Genomic DNA, 12,839 nt, shown 5'->3' with positions numbered 1-12,839 from the left:
CAGTCTATCAGACCTGAAGCTGTGGGGTGGTGGGGGGGAGCTTCCTTCCCCTCTAAGGTAAAAAAGGTGATTGCTGGAAATGGACGTCAGTTAGGAAAAAGTGGTCATTTCTCTCAGGAAGACCTAGGCAACCTCAGAGGAGCATTAGCTCAGAGAAGGGGGAGGGAGGTACATTTTTGTCCTATTTCTGAATAGCTGGGCTGCCCCCAGGAGTGCTTTGCATTTCCACTTTGATCAGGGTCAGGAACTGGACACCACAGAGGCTATGGGAGCTCTGCGATGTTGTTGTGGAACTCAAGAACAGAATCTTGAAAGCCTGTCAGAGTTTCCCACTCACCTCTTTTATGGGATACAGAATCAAAACAAGATTATTTTTACTGAACAAATGGGCTTTGGTAGAAAATTTACCCAAGCCATTGAAACAATATATCACAAGCAGACTGCAAAAATTATGATAAATGGAGATTTAACAGAACAGATAGTCATAACAAAAGGGACGAGACAAGGTTGTCCACTATCGCACTTGTTGTTTGTCTTAACATTAGAAGTGTTGAACAGGAATATAAGAGAAGAGAAAGAAATAAAAGGAATGAAGATCAAAAAGGAAGAGTACAAATTGCAAGCCTTCGCAGATGACCTAGTATTTATACTAGAGGACCCACTGGAAACAGCACCTAAATTAATTGAAAAGATAGAAGAATATGGAAAAGTAGCAGGATTAAAAATAAACAAAGATAAAACAAAGATATTAACAAAGAATATGTTAGCAAGGCAAAAGAAAGAATTGGAAGAAGTCTTGGAAATAACAAACAGGGTTAAATACCTAGTTCTTCCAACGCTTGCATAGTCACAAACAGGGTTAAATACCTAGGGATATATATTACACCAAGATGTAGTACATTGAAGGAGGATAATTATGTTAAACTTAAACGACAGATTGCAATAGATCTGACAAAATGGGAGAATTTACAATTATCAATGATTGGGAGAATATCCACTATTAAGATGAATATATTGCCTAGGATCTTATATCTATTCCAGACAATTCCAATTCGTTTAGGGAAAGAGTTTTTTGATGATTTAAATAAAATTGTATTGAAATACATCTGGCAGGGTAAAAAGGCAAGAATAAAGCTTAAATTACTACAAGATGCAAGAGTAAGAGGTGGGTTTGCCTTGCCTAACTGGGAATTATACTATCAGGCGACAAATCTGATGTGGGTAAAGGACTGGATAACTTTAAGAAATAATAGACTATTGACCTTAGAGGGACATGACCTGTTGTTGGGCTGGCATGCTTTCTTATGGTATAAGGGAACGAAAACACAGGGCTACTTTAGAAGGCATTATATTCGAGAGGCATTGTTTTTAAACTGGGAGAAGACAAGAAGACAATATTATTTAAAAGTTCCACGATGGATATCCACTATTGAAGCCTTTTCTTATTCAATAACATATAAAAAGGAACAAACAGTTAGATATACTGAGATATTGAATGAAAAGGGTGAACTTAAAACTATGCAAGCGTTGGAAGAACAAGGTATAAAAATGAACTGGTTCTCATATTTGCAAATACAATCTAGATTCGATAAAGATTTTAAAGCAGAAGGTATTTATGATGAGCTGACTGTTTTAGACAAAATTTTGATGGGTACTGATGAAAAGGTGATTAAAAAACTTTATGGACATTTACTAGAATTTAAGATGGAGGAAGAACAGGTTAAAGATACAATGATCGCATGGGGGAAAAATTTTGGATACGGAATTGATTTAGAGAAGTGGCAAAAATTATGGTCTCAAAACTATAAAATGACAATGTCAACTGCATATAAAGAAAATCTGTATAAGATGTTTTATAGGTGGCATTTACCTCCAGCAAATTATATATATATAATCAATGGATAAAAATGATATAAATCCTATTATGAAAGCTGGTGTTATAGACTAGTAACAAATGAATAATAATTGATAATTGATAAATATATAAATATGTGTTAGATAGATGACATGAGATTTTATATAAATGATGAGTGAAGATTATGAAAGGATGGCACAAATGATTGGTAACTGGCTGACACACGGTTTAAAATGGAAGATGGTTTTTTTTATGCTTTTTATGTTATTGTTTGTTTGTGTTTGTTGTAAAAAATAAAAAATTTATAAAAAAAAAAAGATTATTTTTACTCTCTTAAGTAAGAAAAATACTGAATTCCATTTCCTGTCTGCTGCTTTGCTCCATCTGCTCCCTCTAAATGAGGAAGCAACTTTCTCCAGAACCTTTCTTAAAAATGGAAGCTTGGAGATATTCTAAAGTTGCCAAAAGCAGCTGGATGGAGAAGGCTTCCGGATCAACGGGGGGGGGGGGGGGGGGGCGGGGACACCACAGCCTCTTCCTCCTGATCCCATGGAAATAACACCCTTTTTCCCCTCTTTGCATTAGGTGCTGCATTGCACACGGCATCCACCAGGGGGCTCCCTCTGCAAAGAGAGGCGACAACATGCGCTTCAGCATTGGGCCACTGGAGGGCAATGGCCACAGGTGTCTTTTCAGAGGAAGGTGGGAAAGGAGTGACATCACTACTTCTTGCCTCTCTAGGAAGCTGCGCTCTCTCTCTTTAACCCTTTGAGCTTCGCAGGCTGTAAAAGGCTGCAGGAAAGTCTTGTAGAGAAGAGATCCAGAGGAGGCCCTGGGGGAGGAAGGAGAATTTGCATTGTTGGAAATCTCCAGCAGGAAAGAAGAAAAGCCCTGCAAGGAAGGAGGTGCCCGAGATTGTACCTGCATTCTCACCACGCGCTGATGAGGCTGAAATAGTTTGGATCCTCTGCAGTTCAACGTGTCTTAGGAGGGTGAGTGAAGCAGGAAAAGCCTCTTAAGCTTCGTTCTGTAAGGAATGGTTAGACTAACTGCTTATTTTGCTTCTGTACCTCAAGCTTCTGCTGATTGTGAAGGGACATTTTTAACACTTTGCAGAGGTAGAAAAGGAAATGCAAAGATGTAGTTAAACTAATGTCTTGCTTTCAAGCTCCTGGACGCATTTCCTGAGCATGCATGAACCTTTGCACCTATTGTTCTTTAACCACATTATGTAACCACATCCTCTGCAATAAGTTAGTTTTCTCAGCCAAAAACTTAGCAATGCTTTATGACCCCCGGTAGCAAATGAGAACTAATAACTTAACGATTGGTTTATGCTGCTTAAGCTAATGCTTTGACAGCCTTGGAAGGCGGGCACACGGGTGTGTGTGTGTGTCCCTCCTCCTAGATGTTTCCTGATGACAAAAAGGGATAAAAGCTGTTGCAAACTGTTCTAGGTGTGGCTGTTCTCTGTCTTTTCTCTGCCAGCCGGACAGAGAGTGGTCCACCCTGCTTTGCTTCTGGCCAGAAATAAAAGCTGTATTTGCTTTGGAAGAACCTCTGTCTGGAATCTCATTGGAAATCATAGAATCCAGGCCAGCGGACCTTACAGTTCCTGCAAGCCCTGTGCTTTGTGTGAATGCAGCCCCTGCGGTTGGGGGGTCTGTTTGGGCTTCGGGCAGGTTGTCTGAACCCGCCTGGGTGTCCTGGTGTGACTTGGCTCTTAAAAGCCAACCCTGGAGAAAGGGAAATGGAGCATCCCGAGCCAGGATCATTTCGCTGGCATTTCATTGTATCTGAACTGGACTTTGGGGGTTTGTTAACCTGTTTGGGGTTTGGCATGTTGTGTGAATCCCGCTTGAAGGGAAATGTAGATACGGGTTTTTAAAAAGCCAACCCTTCCTTCTGAGAAAAAAACAGGAAATGCTCCGAGATGCATTTATTGGGCATTCCAAGTCCTTGATGGAAGTCAGTCCCCTATTTTGCACCACACACACATACACTACGCACACAGAAGCACATAAACACTGGACTCTTGGCCACAAAGGCTGCCAGATTCGTTTACCGGCAGGCAACAGCAGCCAGTCAGGGGAAGTCTCCTGGTAACTCTGTTGAAGCGCTTCGGCAAAGAGGTCCCGTCTCTCCAAGGAGAGGAGCCTCGAGCGAAGCTTTCTGTCAAATGTACTGCATTTCCCGGATGAGGAAGTAACTACAGGAAAAATTGAATCGCTTGCATTTTGTCACATTGTCGGGCAAGCGTGCTTGGTTCCATGTTGCATACTACCATCCCATAATGAGCTTAGCATGTTCTATGTTTTCTAAAATCTCCACCTAAGGGGTGTGTGTTTCACTATGCTAATTAACTTTCAGGTTACAACTAGGTCAGCCGGTGGTCTCGCAATTGTGGTTTTTGAACATCTCAAAACCTAATCTTCCCCTCCCCAGAGCACCCTCCCTGCCAAGTATCCACAACAGCCAAACCTCTCAATCCCCTATTTTGCAACACACAGAGAAAAACACACAAATAACCACTTGTTATCATCCTCTTGCAGCTTAGTAGTATGCAACCCTCAAGAGGTAAGGTTCAGGTATGCCAATCAGCTCCCCGGGCCTCAGTTCCTATCTGCTCAATGCCACCCCAGTCCTATACCAACTCAGAAAAATGGCGCCTTCCATGGGGATGAGTGTTGTTCAATGGTGAAATCCATCACTTGCTAATTCTTGGAATTTCTATTCTTTCCCATCTCAGACACACAACCTGGAAGCCTTTTGTAGGTCTTCGCATACAGACAAAATTCTCCCTTGGGCAAAGAGGGCTGAATGGCCTGCTGTGGTCATTCCTGCAGCTACAGGAACAGTCCTATGAATGAAAAGGCATTTGGAGATCCACAACTTTCCCTGGACCCCTTTGGAGTTGCGTTACAGGACAGAGAAAGAATGGAGACACAACTCTTAGCAAGTGAGGGAAGTGGAGAAGGCCATTCTGCTGTTCACCCTGGGAGCTGTGGGGAGATCTGGGCAAGAACTGGGCAGAAGATCCTAGAGGAGGAAACCACCCATCCAGACATTCAGCCCCAGACCTTCAGGAGCATCCAGTACCAGGAGGCTGAGGGTCCCCGAGGGCTTTCCAGCCGTCTCCACTACTTTTGTCATCAATGGTTGAGACGAGAAAAGCACACAAAGGCGCAGGTGCTGGACCTGGTTGTTCTGGAGCAATTCCTGGCCCTTCTGCCCCTGCAGATGGAGAGATGGGTGCGGGAGTGTGGAGCAGAGACCAGCTCCCAGGCAGTGGCCCTGGTGGAAGGCTTCCTCCTGAGCCAGGCAGAGGACCAAAAGGAGCAGGTTGAGTTGCAGGTGAGAGACATTCATTTTGGGAGCCCAGAAGGGGTCTGAAGGGATCTGCTTGAATTTTTAACCCCTCACAACGAGAGTTTTCTGGCATTTGTAATATGTGGATATGTTTCACTAATTCTTGTAGGACATTGTTGCGTTATCCATTCTAGAAGATAGATTTGGGACAGCCGTTCCTTTCTCACTTTCCAGCCTTGCTTATGGACACTGGGGGCTTTGAAGTTGTGTACAGAGAACAAGAATCCACTTCATATTGTGGGATGTCTTTTAATTCTTCTTCTTTTCTCCTGTCTCCTATTTCAAGTCCTTCGCTGTGGACATCAGAGATCCTGAGGGAAGGAGGAATCCATCCAGTCCCCCTCAAGAGCTGTTTTTCAGAAGGATCTCTCAGGAAGATCAAAGTCAGGACACCTCAGGAGGTAAGTGAAGGACCTCCCATTCCCCAGAGAGATCCCAGCTGTCTCATCTTCTCTATGTCTTCTCTTCTCTAGAATGCCTCCTCCTATTTTATTAATTCTGCACTTTAAAATTCTCTCTCCCTCACAGGGAAGACTCAAACAAAGTTGCCTGCTCTTTCTGGTGCAGCTGAAACAGTGGCTGAACCTCCAGCTCCAGTAAGAAGAGGAAATTTATCTATTGAATTTGTATTCTCCCTTTCCTTCAGGCAGTGAAGCTGGTGTATGTAGGACTCTCTCCTTCCATTTCCCCCCCTTTTTTGGGCCTGGGTGTTTTCTTGTCCTTGAGCAACATTGAATGGGGAATGGAAGATACAGATTGCTCTCAGTCACAATAGCCTGCTCTGAAGTCTGTGGTTCGGATAAAAGGGTTTGTAATTCGTTCCCTGAGATTCTAATTAGGAAATCTGTTTTTTTAAGACTGGTACTTAACTCACCTTCTGCTAGTTACTCTTCCTAGTATTTGTTTACAATAACTGATTGTTTAAAAATGTTCCTCAAGTGATAGGAATAATATTATTACAACCATAGCAACCACTAAACAGAGACCCATTCTTTTTTAAATTTTTTGACTTGGAATTGTGGAAGCCTGCTCAAAAATAACTAAATACTCAGATTGGCACAGTGCCATTTTTAAAAAGCCCTTTTTCCAACCAGTGATAAGGAATACAAGCACATCAGATTAAGACATGAGCCAGGCTATTAACATCCAATGAAAATGGCCGGATAGAAAAGATTTTAAGTAGAAACTGTTCTGAAAGAGCATATAATCAAGCCCCTTTTGCCTCGCAAAGTAATTTCTAATCTTCTCTTTTCTACCTGGATTTGGAGGCCAAAGAATCCAGCTTGGCAAAGGCTGAGAAATGTCCTTCCCAGAAAATTCCCTCTGCTTTGTTGTCTCCCATTCAGCCAACGGCTCAGACTACTAGCACCTTTCTTGCAGTCTGAGGAGGAGAAGAACGCGGCTTGTGTGCCTCTGGATATTGTTGGCCCCCCACCCAAATCCCTGGCTGTGCTCCCCCAGCACTTTCCTGAAGTTGTTGAGCATGGGCACGACTAGTCCTTCTGGGGCACCAGAAGCCCCTTGCTGAAATGCTACAAAGAATCTCCTTGCCCCCCGATTTTCTTCTGCAAACACAGGAAGGATTGGAGATAGGTGGGGTTTCTGAAGGCCATCTGCCAGTTCTCCTCTCAGGACACTGAGAGTCTTTTGAAGGTGGGCGCATGGATCGTTTGATGGATCGATCCAGAAGGAAATTGGGGTTGCTTTCACTGAATGGCACTGAGAGTCTTACAGAAGCAATCAAGTTGATCAAGCCTGCCAGAAATATTTCTTGAGTCAAAAGCTTTTGGCTCTTTCCATTTTCTCACCTAAACCTTGGAATCCCACCAAGCGTTGCCATTTAACTTAGTGCGTATCTTTGCTTTGGGAATTTGTGAAGAATAGGACAGATCTTGCAAATTCTCCTGGCCTGTTCTGTTCTTTTTTTCCTTGTTCAGGAGGGTCTTGTGTCCTTCGAGGAGGTGGCTGTGTATTTCTCCAAGGAGGAGTGGTCTCAGCTGGATCCTCACCAAAAAGCACTGCATTGGGAAGTCACGCTGGAAAATTATAGGAATGTGGCCTCTCTGGGTAAGGGTTTGTTTCTCTCCCATCAGAGAGTCTGGAAAGACATTTTCTAGTTAGATGCCATCAGCTCATCTCTTGGAGGCGGGGAAGGAAAAGATCTGGCCTTCTGCTCGAAGGAAGGAAGGAGGTCAATGGCTCTCTGCTTAGATGCATCCCCTGCCATTTCTCATCTGGTAAATTTTTCCATTTCTTTTTAAAGGTATAAGTGAGAAACTCATTCCTTGGCTTGAGGAGATGGTCAACTCCATTCCACCAATTTCAGCTTTTTGGGTCCAGATGCTTCCCTGTGTGTCCTCTGAAGGATTCTCATTTATTCAGGCTGTTGGGTTCATGACTTGTCTTCCTTTTGATTTCTATCCTGAGCCTTGGGGTTAAGGGGAAAATTGTGCTGTTTTTCCATTGCAAACGTGTTGCTCGTGGTTAATACAAGAGCTCTAGAATATTTTCTCTGCAACCGTTTGATGTTGGCCAGAGAAAAATGAAGAGCAAATGTACGGCAGTTTGGGTAGGAAAAAAGGACAAATTTCAAAAATGATTTAGTTCTCACTGGTCTTTCCTGTTATTGACCGCCTTCCGATAAATGTTCGGTTTTCTCCTAAGGCCTCCCTGGATGTTTCCCCAGATTCTTCCTGAACTCAACACTGATTCTGGGTTTGATTTGACTATATAAGGGTGATTCTAAACAAACCGGATGCTGTAGATGTTTTCAAAGCTTTTATGGCTCATGAGTATAGAAATTATCATTTCTATACCATGTGATTGTAAGGATACAAATGTGCAAGATACTGGAATTTGGCAAAAATTCAGAAGGAAAATCATATGACCTCCTACGGTCTGATCTTTTCCCCCACTCTTGCTATCATGTTCATTTCTCTTTTCCTTTGAAGGTGATCATGCCTATGAGGATAAAAATCCCAGTGAAAAATTCGAAATGATCAGGCATGGAGGTGGAATGGACAAGGAACTAGAGATGCAACTAGAAGGTCATGAGAGAAGCCAGTCAAATAGTTGGAATCAGGAAAGCTCCATGGATGCTGAGACGCAAGGCTTTCTTCCCCAACAAGAAAAAATAAAGGAAAAGTATATTGGAAAAAGTGTAAGACTATTAAAAGACAGATTAGTTGTAAATGAACACTCTCCAACCCAAACCAAAGGAGAAGATTATATCTGCAGAGAGAATGGAAAAAATCACAATTGGACTTTTGTTCTTTCCTGTGAAAATGGGTCCCTTACCTCTCATAAAAGGATATCCACAGGGGAGAAGCCATGTAAATCTTTGGAATCTGGAAAGATTTTCAGAATAAGCCGACAAGTTACTTCACATGAAAGGATCCAGACAGGGGAGAAACCACATAAATGCACGGAGTGTGGAAAGAGCTTCAGGACAAGCAGTCACCTTATTGTCCATAAAAGGACCCACACAGGGGAGAAGCCATATAAGTGCACGGAGTGTGGAAAGAGCTTCTCTCAAAATACATCCCTTATGTATCATAAAAGGATCCACACAGGAGAGAAACCATATAAATGCCTGGAGTGTGGAAAGAGCTTTCGTTCTAGGGGTGAACTTACTTCCCATAAAAGGATCCATTCAGGAGAGAAACCACATGAATGCTTGGAATGTGGAAAGAGCTTCAGAACAAGCAGTCACCTTATTGCCCATAAATGGATCCACACAGGGGAGAAGCCATGTAAGTGCCTGGAATGTGGAAAGAGCTTTCGTAGTAGAAGTAAACTTACTTCCCATAAAAGAATCCACAAAGGGGAGAAACTTTATAAATGCATGGAATGTGGAAAAAGCTTCAGCACAAACAGTTCTCTTATTTCTCATAAAAGGACCCACACAGGGGAGAAACCATATGAATGCATGCAGTGTGGAAAGAGCTTCTCTAATAATACATACCTTATAAATCATAAAAGGATCCACACAGGGGAGAAACCCTATAAGTGCCTGGAGTGTGGAAAGAGCTTTACTCAGAAGAGTCAACTTACTTCCCATGAAAGGATCCATACAGGGGAGAAACCACATGAATGCTTGGAGTGTGGAAAGAGCTTTAGAAGCAGCAGTCACCTCATTCCCCATAGACGGATCCATACAGGGGAGAAGCCATATAAATGCATGGAGTGTGGAAAGACTTTTCGTCGAAACGGTAATCTTACTGCTCATCATAAAAGAATCCACACAGGGGAGAAGCCATATGAGTGCATGGAGTGTGGAAAGAGCTTCAGAATGAGGAGTAAGCTTATTCAGCATAAAAGGATCCACACAGGGGAGAAACCCTATAAATGCATGGAGTGTGGAAAGAGCTTCAGAATGAGGAGTAAGCTTATTCAGCATAAAAGGATCCACACAGGGGAGAAACCCTATAAATGCATGGAGTGTGGAAAGAGCTTCAGAAGAAGCACTCAACTTGTTGCCCATAGACAGATCCACACAGGGGAGAAGCCATTTAAGTGCACAGAGTGTGGAAAGAGCTTTCGTACTAGAAGTAAACTTACTTCCCATAACAGGATCCACACAGGGGAGAAGCCATATAAATGCATGGAGTGTGGAAAGAGCTTTACTCAGAGCAGTAATCTTGCTTCCCATAAGAGGATCCACACAGGGGAAAAGTCATAAAAATGCATGAAGTGTGGAAAGAGCTTTACTACTAGCAGGGATCTTACTTCCCGTAAAAGGATCCACACAGGGGAGGAACCATATAACTGCACAGAGTGTGGAAAGTGTTTTACTCAGAAGGGTCATCTGAATTCCCATAAAGGGATCCACATAGGGGAGAAATCATATAAATGTGTGGAGCATGGAAGGAGCTTCACGAGTAGGAATGACCTAATTTCACATAAGCATATCTGTTTCGGTGAGAATCCATGTAAATTCTAGATTTATTTTATACATTTTCTATTTGTGTACACTCACCTGGGAAAAGAAGATTTCTTTGAGTCTGATCCTCACAACTGGCAGCCCAAGAGAAATTAATTTACCATTGAAAATAAAAGGGCCGTTTTAATTATGAACTGGATTTTTTAACCTACTGTTATTTTAGGTGGCCAATGCTATTGCACACCAATAAGAGAAATTTATTTTTTATTAAATTTACGTTTATCCCAGTGCCAGAAGGCATGGTTTGTCTCCTATCCAGGAATAAACACACAGGCAGAGAGAGAGTTGATTTTCTGAGAGCCAAATACACAAGAGGATCAGCTGTGGGGCAGCCATGCTCGGTTTCTCCAGATGTTCCTTTAGAAGTGCCCTATAGGGCAGATCTGTCAGGTTCAGCCCAAAGAACTCCACGAGACAGCACATATACAGTTCTGTTGCACTTATTAGCTTCCACCTCCAAGACAGAATCTCTCCAGACTGAATCTAAACTTCCCACACCAGCAAACCAAAACACCATGAATTTCTTAGGGTGGTGCCAGTCTCACCTTCCTAACTTTCCCACGCTCCTGCTGGGGGCTAAGGAAATGCTTATCTCCCTGAGTATGGCCTTCATCATAAGATCCTATTGTTCTTGGAAAGGTGCGAAGGAAAGACGGCCCTCGAGGAATTCTTGGAAAAGGTGATTCCCAGATTCCAAGAGAGGTGAAATTAGTAGGAACTTTAGAAGGGAGACTTCTCAGGTCAGCTGCCCTCGGGCGCTGGGGTTTCCTGTGGTTCCCTTACCTGGCATGGTCTAATTGGCATCTAGATCAATTCAGACAAGAAATCTTCTTATGATCTGATTAAAGCTTCAATGAATGTTGGCCCTTCAAGCCAGGTCTTTAGTTATTTAATTCTGGGCTGGGGTGAAGGACTCCCAATTCTTCCTGCTACATTTTTAATCTTTTTAGGTGAGCCTGTTCTTACTATAATTTGATCATATGCCTTGATTGCTGTTCAGATAAACGATGGTAGGGTGAGACAAATGGGAAGCTTTGACTTCCTGCTGACCTGGGGGGGGGGGGAAGTTTGATTTACTTCTCACAATCCCTCCTTTTTCTTTTTGTGCAAAAACAGAATATTTTATGCAGAATCAGTTAGGGAATCTTGTAGCTATACATCATCCTGTGACTCAGATTCATATTTTTGGCCATTTTGCATCAAGTTTAGGGTTCCCTGCCTTGGGGAAAGGTGTTGATCTTGCTTTGAGAACAGAAGAGCATCCCCTACAATGCCCCAAGTAGGAGGGTAAACCCTGAGCAAAATGGCAAACAAATATTTCTATTACCACCAAGCACATAATTCCCAGAAGTGTTGTCTTCAGCCCGGCAATGTTTGGTAACCAGGAGGTAAGCCATGAGAAATCAAAGTAGCCCTGATTGTAGCCAATGTTGTGAACCAAAGTTTTTACATCCTGTTTTTTTCCCTGTATGAATTTGGAATTATCAACCGAATTAAAAGAGCAAATGTCTCCAGGAGGGAGAAGGAAAATGGCTCAGGCGGCTGAATACAGGGCAGTCCACCCCTGGGGAGTCCTTGGGGCTCTCTGAGCTTGGTTGTTTTCTTGCAAATGTTTCTTGCTAGCATTGAAGATGTAACTCAGCCAGGTAACGAAACATTTGCAAGAAAACAACCAAGCTCAAAGAGCGCCAAGGACTCCACAGTTGAACCCTGAGCCGCACATATTCTCCTCCATTGGTCAGTCCATCCCTGCGAGCTCTCTTATGATCAGCCCATCCAGCCCTCTGCAGGATGCCCTGAGTTTCACTTGAGGGGCTTTATCTGCCTATCGTATGTACGGTAGAGACATGGCCTATGAAGAATAAAAGTCTATTTAGAGTTTTTGTTGATCATTAGTGCTGAGTTCGCATCCGCTCTCTCACAAAGTCAAAATAGTCATCAATTTTATTTCAGTAGCTTTGTGTCAACAGGGAATGTCCCTTGTCAGTCATGGAGTCCCTTGTGAGTTCCTATTGAGGTCCACTGAAGAAAAGGACAATCCTTCGCCACTCTTGTAGGGGAGTCTCCTTCTATTTGGAAATGTGAAGCATTTAATAATGCTCTAAAAATACATGCCTTATAAATCATAAAAGGCCAGCAATGTTTGGTAACCAGGAGGTAAGCCGTGAGAAATCAGAGAAGCCCTGACTGTAGCCAATGTTGTCAACCAAAGGTTTGAAATCCTGTATGCTTCCCTCTATCAATTTGGAATTATCAACCGAATTAAAAGAGCAAATGTCTCCAGGAGGGAGAAGGGAATTGGCTCAGGCGGGTGAATACAGGGCAGTCCACCCCTGGGGAGTACTTGGGGCTCTCTGAGGTTGGTTGTTTTCTTGGAAACGTTTCTTGCTAGCACTGAAGATGTAACCCATCCAGGTAACGAAACGTTTGCAAGAAGACAACCAAGCTCAGAGAGCCCCAAGGACTCCACCATTCGACCCTGAGCCGCACATATTCTCCTCTATTGGTCAGTCCACCCCTGCGAGCTCTCTTACGATCAGCGCGCCCAGCCCTCCGCAGGATGCCCTGAGTTTCACTTGAGGGGCTTTATCTGCCTGTTGTATCTACTGTAGACACGTGGCCTATTAAGAATAAAAACCTATTTAGAGTTTTCGTTGATCATTAGAGAGTGCT

At 43.0% G+C, this 12,839-nt stretch overlaps 1 protein-coding gene across 2 annotated transcripts; it reads left to right on the top strand.

Moving 5' to 3' along the window:
• Window positions 1–2,612: 2,612 nt before the first annotated feature.
• On the top strand, window positions 2,613–12,505 carry LOC103067752 (zinc finger protein 202-like). 2 transcript variants are annotated; one of them, XM_088128910.1, is made up of 6 exons: window positions 2,613–2,847; window positions 4,605–5,209; window positions 5,511–5,625; window positions 5,753–5,820; window positions 7,162–7,291; window positions 8,176–12,505. In XM_088128910.1, the coding sequence occupies exons 2-6, from the start codon at window positions 4,676–4,678 to the stop codon at window positions 9,903–9,905; spliced, it is 2,577 nt and encodes an 858-aa protein (XP_087985036.1). In that variant the 5' UTR covers window positions 2,613–2,847; window positions 4,605–4,675; the 3' UTR covers window positions 9,906–12,505. The 2 variants fall into 2 exon arrangements, with proteins under 2 accessions (XP_087985036.1, XP_087985037.1); XM_088128911.1 differs by having other exon boundaries at window positions 7,488–8,317.
• Window positions 12,506–12,839: the final 334 nt, after the last annotated feature.

This window comes from Python bivittatus, unplaced genomic scaffold (assembly GCF_059951505.1).
Source record: "Python bivittatus isolate LINGU-HERP-01145 unplaced genomic scaffold, Pbiv_v1 ctg000820_np1212, whole genome shotgun sequence".
NCBI lineage: Eukaryota > Metazoa > Chordata > Lepidosauria > Squamata > Pythonidae > Python > Python bivittatus.
This window is presented reverse-complemented; position numbering and strand designations above follow the sequence as displayed.